At 45.2% G+C, this 17,254-nt stretch overlaps 1 protein-coding gene across 1 annotated transcript; it reads left to right on the top strand.

The window, feature by feature from the left end:
• The first annotated feature begins 4,593 nt into the window (after positions 1–4,593).
• On the top strand, positions 4,594–12,104 carry LOC103185100 (tribbles homolog 1). Its single transcript, XM_007903456.2, has 3 exons — positions 4,594–4,944; positions 6,178–6,470; positions 9,244–12,104. The coding sequence occupies exons 1-3, from the start codon at positions 4,651–4,653 to the stop codon at positions 9,710–9,712; spliced, it is 1,056 nt and encodes a 351-aa protein (XP_007901647.1). The 5' UTR covers positions 4,594–4,650; the 3' UTR covers positions 9,713–12,104.
• Positions 12,105–17,254: the final 5,150 nt, after the last annotated feature.

Genomic DNA, 17,254 nt, shown 5'->3' with positions numbered 1-17,254 from the left:
TGCTGTGTGTGTGTGTGTGCTGTGTGTGTGTGTGTGGTGCTGTGTGTGTGTTTGGTGCTGTGTGTGTGTGTGTGTGTGTGGTGCTGTGTGTGTGGTGCTGTGTGTGTGTGTGTGTGTGTGGTGCTGTGTGTGTGTGTGGTGCTGTGTGTGTGTGTGTTGGGGCTGTGTGTGTTGGTGCTGTGTGTGTGTGTGTGTGTGTGGTGCTGTGTGTGTGTGTGGTGCTGTGTGTGTGTGGTGCTGTGTGTGTGTGTGTGTGTGGTGCTGTGTGTGTGGTGCTGTGTGTGTGTGGTGCTGTGTGTGTGTTTGGTGCTGTGTGTGTGTGTGGTGCTGTGTGTGTGTGTGTGTGTGTGTGTGTGTGTGGTGCTGTGTGGCGGTGTGTGTGGTGCTGTGTGTGGTGTGTGTGGTGCTGTGTGTTGTTGGTGTGGTGTGTGTGTGGTGTGTGTGTGTGTGTGTGTGTGTGTGGTGGTGTGTGTGTGTGTGTGTGGTGGTGTGTGGTGTGGTGTGTGTGTGGTGTGTGTGTGTGTGTGTGTGTGTGTGGTGCTGTGTGTGTGTGTGGTGCTGTGTGTGTGTGTGCGCGCTGTGTGTGTGTGTGTGTGCGCGTGCTGTGTGTGTGTTTGGTGCTGTGTGTGTGTGTGTGGTGCTGTGTGTGTGTGTGTGTGTGGTGCTGTGTGTGTGTGTGGTGCTGTGTGTGTGTGTGTGTGTGGTGCTGTGTGTGTGTGTGTGGTTGTGTGTGTGTGTGTGTGTGTGGTGCTGTGTGTGTGTGTGGTGCTGTGTGTGTGTGTGGTGCTGTGTGTGTGTGTGTGGTGCTGTGTGTGTGTGTGGTGCTGTGTGTGTGTGGTGCTGTGTGTGTGTGTGTGTGTGGTGCTGTGTGTGTGGTGCTGTGTGTGTGTGTGTGTGGTGCTGTGTGTGTGTGTGGTGCTGTGTGTGTGTGTGTGTGTGTGTGTGGTGTGTGTGTGTGTGTGTGTGTGTGTGTGTGTGTGGTGCTGTGTGTGTGTGTGTGTGGTGCTGTGTGTGTGTGTGTGTGTGTGTGTGTGTGTGTGTGTGTGTGTGTGTGTGTGTGTGTGTGTGTGTGTGTGTGTGTGGTGTGTGTGTGGTGTGTGTGTGTGTGTGTGGTGTGTGTGTGTGTGTGTGTGTGTGGGGTGTGTGTGTGTGTGGTGCTGTGTGTGTGTGTGGCTGTGTGTGTGTGTGGTAGTGTGTGTGTGTGTGGTGCTGTGTGTGTGTGTGTGTGTGTGGTGCTGTGTGTGTGTGTGTGGTGCTGTGTGTGTGTGGTGTGGGGTGTGTGTGTGTGTGTGTGTGTGTGGTGCTGTGTGTGTGTGTGTGGTGCTGTGTGTGTGTGTGGTGCTGTGTGTGTGTGTGGTGCTGTGTGTGTGTGTGGTGCTGTGTGTGTGTGTGGTGCTGTGTGTGGTGGTGTGTGTGGTGCTGTGTGTGTGTGTGGTGCTGTGTGTGTGTGTGTGTGTGGTGCTGTGTGTGTGTGTGTGTGTGTGTGGTGCTGTGTGTGTGTGTGTGTTTGGTGCTGTGTGTGTGTGTGTGGTTGGTGCTGTGTGTGTGTGTGTAGTTGGTGCTGTGTGTGTGTGTGGTTGGTGCTGTGTGTGTGGTGGTGTGTGTGTGGTGCTGTGTGTGTGTGTGGTGCTGTGTGTGTGTGTGTGTGGGTGTGTGTGTGTGTGTGTGGTGCTGTGTGTGTGTGTGGTGCTGTGTGTGTGTGTGTGTGGTGCTGTGTGTGTGTGTGGTGCTGTGTGTGTGTGTGTGTGTGGTGCTGTGTGTGTGTGTGTGGTGCTGTGTGTGTGTGTGGTGCTGTGTGTGTGTTTGGTGCTGTGTGTGTGTGGTGTTTGCGTGTGTGTGTGGTGTGTGTGTGTGTGTGTGTGTGTGTGTGTGGTGCTGTGTGTGTGTGTGTGTGTAGTTGGTGCTGTGTGTGTGGTTGGTGCTGTGTGTGTGTAGTTGGTGCTGTGTGTGTGTGGTGGGTGCTGTGTGTGTGTGTGTGTGTGTGGTGTGTGTGGTGTGTGTGTGTGTGGTGCTGTGTGTGTGTTGTGTGGTGGCTGTGTGTGTGTGTGTGTGGTGCTGTGTGTGTGTGTGTGTGTGGTGCTGTGTGTGTGTGTGTGTGTGGTGTGTGTGTGTGTGTGTGTGTGTGTGTGTGTGTGGTGCTGTGTGTGTGTGTGTGGTGCTGTGTGTGTGTGTTGTGTGGTGTGTGTGTGGTGTGTGTGTTGATGTGTGTGTTTGTGGTGTGTGTGTGTGTGTGTGTGTGGTGCTGTGTGTGTGTGTGTGGTGCTGTGTGTGTGTGTGTGTGTGGTGCTGTGTGTGTGTGTGTGTGGTGCTGTGTGTGTGTGTGTGTGTGGTGCTGTGTGTGTGTGTGTTGGTGCTGTGTGTGTGTGTGTGGTGCTGTGTGTGTGTGTGTGTGGTGTGTGTGTGTGTGGTGTGTGTGGTGTGTGTGTGTGGGTGCTGTGTGTGTGTGTGTGTGGTGCTGTGTGTGTGTGTGGTGGTGTGTGTGTGGTGTGTGTGTGTGTGTGTGTGTGTGTGGTGCTGTGTGTGTGTGTGTGTGTGGTGCTGTGTGTGTGGCGGGTGTCACATTACGTACATCGTCTGATCGGCTGCAGGTAAAAAAAAGGCTGTGAGTGAGAGAGAGAATCTATTGTGTTGTTGGTCCTCAGAGTGAGTGAGTGAGTGGGTGAGTGACTCCTCTCTGTCACACAGTGAGTGTGTGTGTGTGAGTGTGACTTGGCCTTCACTGCACACACACCCCACACCACACACACACCACACACACACACACACCCCACACCACACACACACACACACACACCACACACACACACTCACACACCAGTACACGGGCAACACTCGACACATCCCCATTTATACTGCAGTTGCCTCTCTGCCAAAAGCCGCCGCCTGAGCTGCTCAGCGCTCCGACTGCACCGTATAACTTTGACTGTTAACTTTTATTAATATCATTGTCATTGTTATTATTATTATTGTTATTATCATTTTCCCACCACCCTCAGTCGGGCTCGTGAGAACAGTTGCCATGCAGTGGGCTCTGGCTGGGACCTGCTGCCCCACTGAGGCGTGAGAGCGACCAGCCTGCCCTGCCCGCCTGCCCTCCTTGCCCTGCCCGCCCTGCCCGCCCTCCTTGCCCTGCCTGCCCTCCTTGCCCTGCCTGCCTGCCCTCCTTGCCCTGCCCGCCCTCCTTGCCCTGCCTGCCCTCCTTGCCCTGCCTGCCTGCCCTCCTTGCCCTGCCCGCCCTCCTTGCCCTGCCCGCCCTGCCCTCCCCGCCCTGCCTGCCCGCCCTCCTTGCCCTGCCTGCCCTCCTTGCCCTGCCTGCCTGCCCTCCTTGCCCTGCCCGCCCTCCTTGCCCTGCCCGCCTGCCCTCCCCGCCCTGCCTGCCTGCCCTCCTTGCCCTGCCTGCCCTCCCTCCTTGCCCTGCCTGCCCTCCCTCCTTGCCCTGCCTGCCCTCCCTCCTTGCCCTGCCTGCCTCCCTCCCTCCCTCCTTGCCCTGCCTGCCCTCCCTCCTTGCCCTGCCTGCCCTCCCTCCTTGCCCCGCCTGCCCTCCCTCTCTCCTTGCCCTGCCCTCCCTCCCTCCCTCTTTGCCCTGCCCTCCCTCCCTCCCTCCCTCCTTGCCCCGCCTGCCCTCCCTCCCCGCCTGTCCTGCCAGGAGAGCAGAGACCACCGGTTTGGGATTGCTGCCGGGGTTTGCGGGGCTGTGTGTGGCTTTTTGTTTCCCCCTCAAAAAAGAAGTTGCTTTAAAGAGACTTTCTCAGTTTGCAGTTGGTTTTGCAGCCGCCACCGCCCCCCCCACCGCCCCCCCCCACCCCCACCCCCCCCCCACCGCCCCCCCCCCGCTCGGCTTCTTACACAGCGGAGGATCGCGGAGCAGAGACACCGACATCGTCACCAGACCTGCCTTTGCTTTGCGAGCTGAGCCGAGCCGAGCCGGGCTGAGCCGAGCCGAGCCGAGCCGAGCCGGGCTGACAGGGCTGACAGGGCTGACCCGGGCTGACAGGGCTGACCCGGGCTGACAGGGCTGACAGGGCTGACAGGGCTGACCCGGGCTGACAGGGCTGACCCGGGCTGACAGGGCTGACAGGGCTGATCCGGGCTGACAGGGCTGACAGGGCTGACCCGGGCTGACAGGGCTGACCCGGGCTGACAGGGCTGACCCGGGCTGACAGGGCTGACCCGGGCTGACAGGGCTGACAGGGCTGACAGGGCTGACCCGGGCTGACAGGGCTGACAGGGCTGACCCGGGCTGACAGGGCTGACCCGGGCTGACAGGGCTGACCCGGGCTGACAGGGCTGACCCGGGCTGACAGGGCTGACCCGGGCTGACAGGGCTGACCCGGGCTGACAGGGCTGACAGGGCTGACCCGGGCTGACAGGGCTGAGCTGCTGGAGGAATGCAAAAGGATTTTCTCCCCGAACAGAAGGCGCTGCGAACAACAGCAACTGGACGTGGCCACAGGAGCAACACCTCTTTGTTGAGAGCCTTGTGATCCGCTGTCCCTCTGCAAACGGACACACACACACTATACACACATTACACACACACACACACACACACTATACACACATTACACACACACACCCTTATACACACACACACACACATTACACACACACACACACACGGCCGACAGCAGTGGTATCGGGGACACCTTCATGAGTTTGAACGTGCAGAGAGCGAGTCCGATCCCCATCCTCCTCAATGGGAGGTGGAGGCAGAAGCGAGTGGAGAGCGAGGAACCTGTCACCAAGTGCCCGCGGCTCAGCGACTCCCCGCCGGACAGCACCGACCTGCCCTCCCCGGGCTCCCCCGGCCCCACCCCGGGCAGCAGCCCCTTCAGCTCACAGGGCGCCGCCAGGATCGGCAACTACATCCTCCTGCAAAGCCTGGAGAGGCACAACGTCTTCAGGGCGATCAGCAGCCACACAGGGCAGGAATACGTGTGCAAGGTAAGGGATTACTATCATCATCATCATCATCATCATCATCAGAATGATCCTTGCATTTGATACAACGCCTTATCACGTCGTCCGGACCTATGTTCTGAAAGCCCTCTCCAGGATATGCTGCGCCATGGGTTGACCTGCGTGTTTTGTGGACGAAAATAAGCTCCGCAAGTGAGCAGGTCATGGCACGGGAGGGAGCGTGTAACGCGGCTCGCGGTACAGGGCGAGCACAGTGTCAAGGCAATGCGACTTAGCAGATGTTTGCGTAAGGCGCACAGTGCAGCGCGTCTGGTCCGGTTAGATTTGGTGGTATGTTTAATGCACCGGGGATTACATTAAGAGGGCAAAGGCTCCTTTATGCTTCTCGCCCTCTCTCGCTGCAACTTCTGCGACGTGATTTCCAGACTAGTGGATGGATGCAGCTCTTGAGAGTTTTTGGATGGGTTTAAACGTGGATTGCACGTGTGGAGCTGCCACCTAGAGTTCACTATGTGCTGGCAGCTCAGTCCATGAACCAGACTTCACTTTTACACTCTGGGACTGAGAATGGTTGTCACTGTAGTCCTCAGATCCATTAACAAACTGTCATGTGCTTATGTGTTCCTCTATTTAATTAGACGAGGTCAACAGAAATAACAATAAGTGCTTTTGCTTTAATCTTTAATAGATGCTCTTTGAACGAAGTACAGTACTTCCATTTTATTTTTATTGCTCTTGATCTTTTTGGGGGCTCACATTTGGCTGCCACGTTCGCCTATAAAATGCACAGTCACTACACTTAAACAGTAAATCAGTAACAGTAAAATAAAACAGGCAGGGCTTTCAGACGTTTGGACAATGTGACATGACAATGGTTCAAATGCTATAATTATTACACGGTTACAGCATATTGTGAAATGTTCACAAGCCCTTGGTGATGCACCATGTAATTGGCAGCTTTTTATTTTTATGCTCAGAAGTTAAAGCATTTGTGAACTCCTTTTTGGATTTCCAGCTGGATGACTGGAACTGGATGACTAAAGTGATTAACTAAAGTGCGTGCCCGTACCAGAGGCAGTTGCTTGCATGCATAGCTTTTGATTGATGTCCACCTCAGCTGGAGAAGTTTAGTTAAAAAAAATCGCCCATGTGTGTGTGTGTATGTATGTATATATGAATGTATGCATGCATGCATGCATGCTTGTATGTATGTATGCTTATATGTATGCTTGACACAAGCTCATTTTGTCTGTACAGGTTTTTGACATCAAGAGCTATCGAGATGAAATCGGACCATACCTGCAGCTTCCAGCCCACAAAAACATCACTGGGATCGAAGAGATAATCTTGGGAGAGAAAAAGTGTTATGTTTTCTTGGAGAAGGGCCATGGGGACATGCACTTGTACATGAGAAGCTGCAAACGGCTGGGAGAGGAGGAGGCAGCACAGCTCTTTGAACAGATCGTTTCAGCCGTGGCACATTGTCACGATTCAGGCATTGTCCTCAGAGACCTCAAACTCAGAAAATTTGTCTTCTCGGATGAGCAGAGGTACGTTTATACAAAGGCTCTTGAGTTTCATTCAACAAATAATTCTAAATCCAATATCCTGTCTCCACCTTCCAAAACAAACGATTTGGGAAAATCAAAATATTTTGATAACATATCAAAATAAATGAAAAAGATTGCATTTCTGAGGTTGGGAATTCCTTTTTTAGGATAATCAAACAGATAAGTGGTCTTATTTGACCACAGTATGACTTACCATCTCATTAGGTGCAATTGGCTGCTGCATTTCACCCACAAAATATACAGTCAATTCAATTAACAGTATATTCTGCAAAATGCTTTGAGACGTCTTGAAAACGTGATAAGGCGCTATATCAAATGCAAGGATTATTGTTATATTATTATTAAAGGTACTGCAGTGTAGCTAAAGTATGAAAGAAATAAAAATTCTTAAAACAAAAGCCCCCAAATCTCACATTTAAATATTTGAAATTGTTTCTATTTCATAGCCAAAGAATCTTACTATTGACTTGCTTTGATAAATTAAATAAAAATATTCTTTGCATGAAATGACATTAGCCAAATATGAACTGTCCAATGAAGTGCATTTGAGTGCAAGAGCCTGTTATCAGCCTTCCTATTTGCAGCATTTTTAAATATAGTCAGGCTTATGACTGATGTGATAATTTAAGTGCAATAATTTTACTCATTATAAATTAATTGATGCTTTTGAATAACTACAATCGCCCGACGAAATTAATGACAACCATAATAATACATTTTAAGTATAAAAGTTGTAATTTAATATAGTAATAAGCAGTTACATTTACACAATTGAAAGGGATTATTTATTTGTAACACATTCGGCAACATTAAACAATAATGATAATCTTTGCATTTGATATACCTCAAGGTGCTTAACAGGATTTACTGTAAAGTGTAGTGACTATATTTTTTAGGATGCATTGCCATCACCTTATTGCCATTAAATCAATGCAGAATGACACATCTTAAGTGTCCAATGGATTATTATTAATAATATATAGGCCTAATTTCAAACTATTGTAAACTATTATATCTATATAATTATAAGAGCTTTCAGGATCCTCACAATGAAGTTTTGTTATTTTGTAATGAGTTGAAGGCACAGTAAATTCATCCATTACATGATGTTCCTATGTGTGGAATCCAATTATTCACGGTGAATGAATGGGAAGACACTCCTTTGCCAATGGAAATACATAGTACGATGCCTGTTAATTCTTCACAACAAGCTTGCATTGTAAATGAGCAAAGCATATTCCTTAAGAGTTACCAGAATTTACAATCTGGATATTTTACAGATTTACTGAAATATTGCATTCAGTTTTGCAGTGGCATCATCTTTTTGAAAAAATAAAAGTGCGTTAAATCTTAATAACTGTAATAAACTGATTTGATTAGCTATGCATTGTGCGTTTGTTAAAAATGCTTACGCAGCTCTATAGCAGCGGAAATGCTTACAAAATTTGTTCCCCATTAAATGTTGTATTTCTAGCACTTGTGTTTTCATTGAAGTTTTGCTTGTTAGATCCATAGCTGTCACTGAACAATTTCTGCACCAGATTTAATTTAGTAAGTTGTGAACTGTAAATATACATTTATTACACTCCAGACCTTTGCTTAACCAATTGTTAATATTGTTGTTTGTTATCTCTGGAGTAAAAATAGTTCTGCAGTTTGGGGCTTGGGTTTCGTGTGCACACAAACTTGCCTTTGTGGTATAATTCTTGTATAAAGTGAGTTGGATTAGGCGTGAAATGTCTTAAATGTATTAAGTGTGAGGCAACAAAAAAAAGTCACAGCTGCATTTATTTCACAAGTCCAATAAACATTCAAAATAAAAATGAAAACACAAAAACGTTTTAGGCAACAGAAGGAAATGTTGCAATATTGTTGGATGACATGCTAACTAGAAAAATTTCAGTTGGAAGTGAAATTTGATTTTTGCTGCCTTTGCTAGTTTTGCATAGACCTTCATCATGTGCTACAGATTTGGCAACATGGGATGGTGTTGCAATTAATGCTGGGTAAGGTACTCTCACACTGGTAAAGCAGGTGCTGAGTGATTCAGTGTCGTAAGAGACCATAATACACACAGCAGGCTGCATGAGTCATCTTTTCCATTTACAAAACAGAGCTAAGGGCTCTGCCCTTTGCAAAACTGTAGGAGTTCAGACACAGGACACGTCCCTGGTAGCATCATTGATGTATACTATTCAAAAATACAACATATAAATAGCTTCAAAATACTAAATATAGGATCAAGCCAGTCTCAGTATGCTTCTATTTGCACAAATTCAATCTCTTAAATATTTCACATGAATGAAAAGAGGTTTCCCTTAATGTCAGTTTAGTCAACAGTTTATAATACTACAAGCGCCTGTTTCAAACAAACTGAAATGGCATTGCAGTATAATTAATGTTCAGACATTGAAAGGAGTTGCAAACCTTTAGAATTGCATTTCAAGACTTGTGCTTCTTGGAACAAAACTATTTTTTTAGAAACTGAACAGAAGTAAGACTTGGGAAAACTGGTCTTATGATATGTGCTGAGTAAAACATATATGTTTTTTACTCCAGTATCCTGCAATATTTTAAATAATTTGTATCTTTTTACATTGCTTATCCTATACACTCATACGTTCATATGTGTGTGTGGCGGTAAGACTGCAAAATATACAGCAAAGGGAATAGATTAAGATTCTTGGGCAGCTCTTCTTCCAATAACAATTTGGTTTCACGCTGATGTTATTTTTCTTTGCGATTCCCACAGGAGGAGGCTGAGGCTGGAGAGCTTGGTGGATGCTCATATCCTGAAGGGAAAGGATGATTCCCTGTCTGATAAGCATGGATGTCCGGCTTACGTGAGCCCAGAGATCCTGAACACGAGTGGATGTTATTCCGGGAAAGCAGCCGATGTCTGGAGCCTGGGAGTCATGCTTTACACTCTGCTCGTGGGACGTTACCCATTTCACGATTCCGACCCCAGCGCACTGTTTAGTAAAATCCGCCGAGGACAGTTCTGCATTCCCGACAGCATCTCTCCCAAAGCCAAGTGTCTCATACGCAGCCTACTGAGGCGTGACCCTGCGGAGAGATTGACAGCCGGGGAGATCCTGTTGCATCCCTGGTTCCGAGCTGCCTCGGAGCAGGTATCAGTGGATCAGGAGGACTTGAGCTCCGATCAGACAGTCCCTGAGTTCGACTGCGACCAGCAGGACGCTTCCTCTTTTTTCTGTTGAGATTTGCAAAAATTGAAGATTGGATAGATTGGACAGTACCCGATCACCCCAACGTTTCTTCCTGAGCAGAGGTTGGGCGATGCATGTGCATAAACCTACAGACCCACCTGTCTGAAACAACAGGCCAGGGATTATTTGATGAAGTCAGCGTTTGAACATTAAATGTTCAAGGTTATTGAGGAACCTGAATCCAGTACTTTGTTCCATTATTTCCCACTCCAGACAAGTTTAGACTGCTCAGTGATGTTTGGTGTGGTTAAAGACTGAACTTGAGCATAAATCTTATCACTCCTGAAATAATCCTCCCACCTCCTCGAATAGTATATTGATTTAAATTTACTAAAAATGTACAAAACAAATTACTTCAATTTGTTAAAAAATAAATAATGTGGAAGTGGGTAACAAGCGGTTTCAAATCTTAATTGCTATTAATACCATGGTTGCAGTAAGATTTTATACTGCACTTTACCTCAAATATTTCCCCTATTATACAGTGTATTTGGTAACAGATCTGTAGACTGTTACTAGTGGGGATCTGATAAAATCCTGAAACTGGCCAAGAGAAACTGTCATGTCAATAAACTCCCCCACAACTTCCCATTGGCAGTGGTAGAACGCGCCAATTCTACCTGATGTTGCCCCTTTGGTGTTGCTTTAAACTGGTCAAACAAACACTGAGTTCAAGGAGTGTAGTTATCTGGGTCCACAGCTCACAGTAAACTGCCCATCCACCGTGAATGGCACGATTTGCCAATGCTTTCGATTGGGAAAACAAATCATGTCAAAATACATAGTGAAACCCTGATCAAATAAGATACGGAAGATGTTCTCAGTGAAATGTTCACTCCCAAACAATTTGTGTGGCTATAATTTTGTCAACTTCCCACCCCTCCCCTCCCTTCCTGTCACATGATGCTGAGGAACAACAAAACCGATAAGCTGACAGCTTTTAAATGATGGCAAAGCTCAATAATAGTAGAAAAGAAGACTATATTTTGAAGAGTAAAGTAGGCTTAAGGAAGTGTTCCCAGGTATAAATCACACTCAGGGTTCGGATATTATTCATAAACTGCTTGAGCAGTTTAACACAGTTCCAACCATCTGTTAGCCTTCGTAGAAAAAGGGCAGGCCTGTGTAATGTATGTGTTCACACACGTGTAAACTGGCCACCAATATGGTCAGGACCTGAATTTGTTACACCAGGAAAATCTTGTTTGCAATTTTTGAGGTGCCAAGACACTGAGAGAATAATCAAAGAAACCAACAGAACATAAAATTGTTTTTTTTTTAAAAATCTAAAATGGGAGAAGTTTTAACAATCAATTCTAAAAAAAATCAACTTTTTATTTTTTAAAAAATATACAAAGGCAACGTTTCTAAAAGTGGCCAAATAGAAAGCAACAGCATTGCATCGTTTACTACCACTGCTGATCTTACCAAGCAATTCAGGTTTAGCACTCAGGGTGATGTCAATACCATGGATGCTGATATGATTTATGCTTTGTAGGTTGTTGCGATAACTTTGCTGTGTCCCCATTTTCCCCGCAAGACTTCAAGGGAACATTAATTTCAAATGTGCTAAAAAATGCAGCTAGCCATACAATCACAGAACGAGTATAACCCCTTGGGGGGGACAGCATGGATTTTAAATTATTGAAAAGCACTGATACAGTTCATGCACTTGTTACCTGATGGCCACTCTACACCTTCAGTAAATTGGAGTTGTATCACATTTATTTCTTCTTCTTGTCAAATGTCACACGTTACTTGATTTATATATGTTACAGACGCACTTGATCCTCAGTTGAAAGGCGACCATTAATCTTATTTTTGCTACATTTCCTTTATTGCATTTGTTGCATTAATGTAATAAAGACTGACATAAAATATAGACATCAGTTAATAATCACATGGAGAAATCATGCCCACCAACTGCAGAGTGAAACCAAAGCAAGAAATAACAATGGGAAGATTAGATCCAAGTTAGATGTTGCATTTTTGTTAACTATTGTGAATGTTATGTTTATACCTCATGTACAGTGTACATGTAAGCAATGTTTGTCTTTTCCTGTTGTATTCCGTCAGAAAATTGTGCTGGTGTGTAAAGAAAAAATAGAAATGTGAATTATTACAAGCAATACTATAGTCTGAGGAAAATCATGAGTTTTGAGGTCCATAAAACAACGAGCTATTTCTGTTGTACTGATGTTCTCATGGTTAAGCATACAGTATCTGTGATACAAAATTTAACGAAAGAGACTGCTGGCAAAGTTGAAAATATACTGGCAGCAATGTCCTGCTGAAGAATATGAAACACTATTTCAGAAATGTAAATATGTGAATATGTACAGCTGTAGATGAACTTGCAGCAATAAAGGCAAAACTAGCCAAATGCTAAATGAGGTTTTTCATGCGCGCAACAGAAGAGAACCCTAGAAACTTCCATCATAGAAGAAGGCTCATCGGCACATCCTTTCAGTCCCATTAACCTGCCTTTTCCCCATATCCCTGTAGTTTACTCCTTTGCAGATACTTAACTTTCCTTTTGAAAGCTAATAAGCATTCTGCCTCAATCACTGCTCCCAGCACGGCATTCTTTATCCTAACGACTCTGCATGAAAAAATCCCCCTAAACTTCCAGTTTGCTTATTTACTAACCATCTTAAATTGATGTCCTCTCATCACTGACTCACCGATTACGTCCCAGGATGTCCATAAAACTAAAATTAACTTCTTGGGAAGTTGACATTTCATTCTCCAAACTGGTTGCACAGATCTGCCATTGTCTAATACAGTACATCATTGTGCTGTTTTTCAGTTGTTTGAATATTGCTTGATTTATGGCTCAAATTATGAATATTTCTTCAATCAAGAAAATTTATTTTGTGGTCCTACGTTAAGGGTGTTAAATAAATGCAAGTTGTTGCTGCTAGAATGCCAATACAGAGCAGCTCTCCGACCAGAGGTATCAGTCTTTGTTCCAATGCTCTCTTCTTTTGCTGTCATCATCTTTTTTTTGCTCTCAACATCTGGTATTTGAAAAGCAAACAGTCAGCATCTTCTCATTCTGGGCGCTGTCCGACCTCTCTCTTACTGCCTTAGCAATCGCACTTTATCCTTCTCGCCCCAGACAATATGAATACTAAGTTGCGTTACAAAGTCCACATAATCATTGTTCTAGCTTCAAAGATTGCTGAGATAATGTTGTCGATGCACCTAGGTGTGTTGTTCGTACTGTTATTTCCTTCCTCTGTAGACTTCAAACAGGATATATAAATTAGAACATCTAAATCATGCAGTAGACAAGGTCAGAAATTGTGTCTCTTCTGCTCACTTGGAGCGTTATTTTCTTTAAAGGTTGTTAATACTAACAGTGCAGCAGAAGTATTGATCTGGAATTAAGCCAAGTGTTACATCTGGAGCTATCGCTGAGGTGCAACAAGTAATATGGTTCAAGCCTATGTCAATTTAACTCAGTTGGTGTGTCAGCCCGGCTGAGTTGGTGATATCAATCTGGCTTAGTTGGAAATTCTCTTCTGAGTCAGGAGGTTATGGATTAAGCCCCATGTTGGTTCTTTGAATTCATAGTCTCCAATGCAGTGCTGGAGGAGTGTTGCATTCTGCTTGTTCAGGTGGACACTAATGATCTTATGGCAGCCAATTTGAAGACTCACTGAAGGACACGATCTTTTAACAGTACAGCACACCACCAGCATTGCATTGGAACGTCAGCCGAGACAACGGGTGCCAAACGTATAACCCGTGGGCTGGAGGCCTGCGAGGTGATATTTGGTGGCACTGCCCATTCATTTGAAATGATGACAAATTACCATTGAAAACCTGGTGCATTGTAACCAGAAAGGTTTTGAAATCAGAATTGTACCAAACGCATAAGGCTAAATTCTCTCTGCTGTGTACACTGGGAACTGATCTGAATGGAGCTCTTCTTAACAGGTGATTGCAATGAGCAACTCCTGAGGTTGGCCTGGACGTGTGTCCGTCGGCCTGTGGGAACTGCTCTGGTGCTCGCTACCTTTGGAACTAAGTTCAGCGTTACTCATACCTGCTTAGTGGCAGGTCACGCTATTGAAAACCTTCTATTTAGAATATTGTGCTCCCACCCCTCACTGCAGAAGCAGACCTTATGTTTAGAGCTATGTGAGTGCATGTGTGCACACGAGTGTATGAGTGTACATGTGTGTATTTCTATAAAACTATTTCTGGAGCTCCTTCTTACACAATTATTTGGATTAGAATTGTATTAAATTTAAAATAAGTCACCAGAATTTAGTTTGAGCTGTCATGCAATTGAAAGGTGCAGGAGGAACACAGACAAGGCAACACACCTGATTTCCAATGCAACTGCTGCAGTGATAAAAGCTTATAACAAACAATGGCACTATGACACAATGGTGTGAGAGAAGAATGTCAAGTACCTAGACATATGGCACAAAAATAGACTTAACATTATTTATTGAGTCTGAGCATTAGCCTGCAAATCTTTATTGATGATTAGGAATTGTGCAGTGGGGGTAATGTTTCATGCAAATTGATATATTTGAGTATATATGCACACAATCACTCTAGACAATTTCAGGTACAGTATTATGTATAACTTGTTTTACGGGGTGACCCACCAAGTGAACAGTGTTAACTTAAATGCCCCTTGTGGTCAGATGAGTTGACATCCCTGGTCCAGACAGTTGAGTTCAAAACCCCAATGTGGGACCTGAACCTACAACTATCCAAAACCAACTGAGCCAGGCAGTTACTCAAGCGTCTATTGAAGCCAATACTGTAGCAATTGGGATAAATGGATAAATATTTAACAGGAGGAATACGAAAGGGTACAATGAAAGTCTGGGGAATTACGATAAGACAAGTCAGCTCCATTGGGAGGAGCTAGGACTTTCATATGCCTTGCAATAATTTATTATTCTATTCAAGCGTGTAAGACTATCACATGATGTACTTGTTTCTCCTTGATATAAAAGCACAATGTTACATTTCAACAAAATGACATGATTGACAGGCTTGTTTGTCATCACCTAAATTAGAGGCTGATGTAGGAAGAAAAGAGTTTATCTAACAAAGAATCAAGTCACCGGTAGAATGAAGAAAAGAAGGCTTTGCCAACAGCTCGTAAGGAAGTACCATTTGCCAGCATCTCTGTAGCTTAGAGTAAATGAAACGGATGTTTTTAGTGACAGATGAACAATGCGGTTCTGAACACACTTGAATCCATTGACCTTTAGGTTTCCAGAAGTAATGCTGGAAAGCATCTTGTGGATTGCACAACTCATAGAACAGCAGCAAAGTTGCTGGAGCTAAAAGCAAGAAAATAGTATGGTTAAAAATAAAGTAGAAAAGACTCAAAGGCATAATAAAGGATATGGTATGCAAGGGAAATATTAACCAACGTGATGTTTTAGAAGTGTGGATGATAAGTAAGTTGTGGTAAGTTGGAACAGTGTGCTTTACATCTTTCTTGTTCAAAATGAATCATAGAAACATAGAATCGTACAGCACAAAAAGAGACCATTCGGCCCATCGACTTTGTGCCGGCTCTTTGAATAGTGCAATGTAATGTCAATCCCACTCCCCAGCCCTTTCCCCATAACCCTGCAAACCCATCCTCCTCAAATACCCGTCCACCGCGTTTTTAAAAGTAGTTATCGAATCGGCCTCGACCATCCTTTCAGGCAATGCGTTCCAGATACGAACAATTCGTTGCGTGAAAAAATGTCTGCTCCCCTCCCCTTTGCTTCTTTTAGATACTATTTTGAATCTGTGACCTCGAGTCACCGACACACCCACCAGTGGAAACAGTTTTTCCCTTTCTAACCTATCAAATCCCCTCATGATTTTGAAGACCTCTATTAGGTCTCCTCGTAACCTTCTCTGCTCCAATGAGAATAATCTCAGCCTCTCCAGCCTTTCCTCATAATCAAGGTCCCTCATTCCTGGTACCATCCTCGTAAATCTCCTCTGCACCCTTTCCAATGCCTTAACATCCTTCCTATAGTGTGGTGCCCAGAACTGGGCGAAGTATTCTAACTGAGGCCTAACCAGTGTTTTATATAGGTTAATCATAATCTCCTGACTCTTGTACTCTATGCCCCTATTTATAAAGCCTAGTATCCCATATGCCCTTTTTACAGCTTTATCTACCTGTCCTGCCACCTTCAAGGATTCATTTACCTGAACCCCCAGGTCTCTCTGTTCTTTTACCCCCCTTAAGATTGTATTACCAGCCTATATTGCCTCCCCTCATTCTTTCTACCAAAATGCATTACCTCACATTTCTCCACATTGAAATTCATCTGCTATATGTCTGCCCATTTTTCCATTCTGTCTATGTCTTCCTGCAGTTGGCTACTATTCTTCTCACTGTTGACCACCCTACCTAACTTTGTGTCGTCCGCAAACTTGGAAATGGTGCTTGCTATACCCAAGTCCAGATCATTTATGTATATTAAGAAGAGTAGTGGTCCTAACACCGATCACTGGGGGACGCCACTCTATACTTCCCTCCAGTCAGAAAGGCAGCCGTTCACCACCACTCTCTGCTTTCTGTCTCCCAGCCAGTTCTGGATCCATGCTGCCACTGTCCCTTTAATACCATGGGCTTCTATCTTTCTTGCAAGTCTTTCATGTGGCACTTTGTCAAATGCTTTTGAAAGTCCATATAAACTACATCAACTGCACTACCTTCATCCACCCTCTCCATTACCGCATCGAAAAATTCTATTAGATTTGTCAGACAAGATTTGCCTTTAACAAATCCATGTTGGCTGTCCCTAATTAACCCATATTCTTCTAAGTGAAGATTTATTCTGTCCCGGATTATAGTCTCCAGGAGTTTCCCCACTACTGATGTTAGGCTGACTGGCCTGTAGTTCCCAGGTTTGTCCTTCTGTCCCTTTTTGTACAGGGGAGTCACATTGGCCACTCTCGAGTCCTCTGGCACCACTCCTGTGTCCAACGAAGATTGAAAAATTGTAGCCAAAGCCTCCGCAATTTGTACCCTTGCCTCCCATAGTAACCTTGGTTGCATCCCGTCTGGACCGGGCGACTCATCTACCTTGAGCGCAGTCAACCTTTACAGTACTTTCTCTCTATTTATACTTATCCTATCCATTTCCTCTACCTTCTCATCCGATATTGCGGCATTTGGTGCATCCACTTCTTTTGTGAAGACAGATGCAAAGTACTCATTCAGTACATCAGCCATGCACTCTGCCTCCACAATAAGGTTTCCCCCATGGTCCTTAATTGGCTCCACCCTACCTTTGACTAGCCTTTTTTTCTTGAAGTGGAGCCCTGTAGCTCAGTGGTTAGAGCACTCGCTTTGCAAGCGAGAGACCTGAGTTCAATTCTAGGCAGGGCGAACCTTGGGCAAGTTTCCTTACTCCACACGCCTAATAATAATCCCTCCAAAACCAAAAACAATAATAAAAATTGGTCATTTTCAATCTACGACTGTTTGTGGGACATTGCTATGCGCAATTGGCTGCCACATTCGCCCACAAATATACAGTC

This window comes from Callorhinchus milii, unplaced genomic scaffold, assembly GCF_018977255.1.
Source record: "Callorhinchus milii isolate IMCB2004 unplaced genomic scaffold, IMCB_Cmil_1.0 Scaffold2, whole genome shotgun sequence".
Classification (NCBI taxonomy): domain Eukaryota; kingdom Metazoa; phylum Chordata; class Chondrichthyes; order Chimaeriformes; family Callorhinchidae; genus Callorhinchus; species Callorhinchus milii.
The sequence above is the reverse complement of the archived record's forward strand: the minus strand, read 5'-3'. Positions and strand labels throughout refer to the sequence as shown.

Excerpts from the sequence above, each read along its gene's own strand:
- LOC103185100 (XM_007903456.2), top strand. The coding sequence starts at position 4,651 with ATGAGTTTGAACGTGCAGAGAGCGAGTCCGATCCCCATCCTCCTCAAT. Across the intron at positions 4,945-6,177 it reads GGCAGGAATACGTGTGCAAG|GTTTTTGACATCAAGAGCTA; the intron begins GTAAGGGATTAC and ends TTGTCTGTACAG. Across the intron at positions 6,471-9,243 it reads GTCTTCTCGGATGAGCAGAG|GAGGAGGCTGAGGCTGGAGA; the intron begins GTACGTTTATAC and ends CGATTCCCACAG.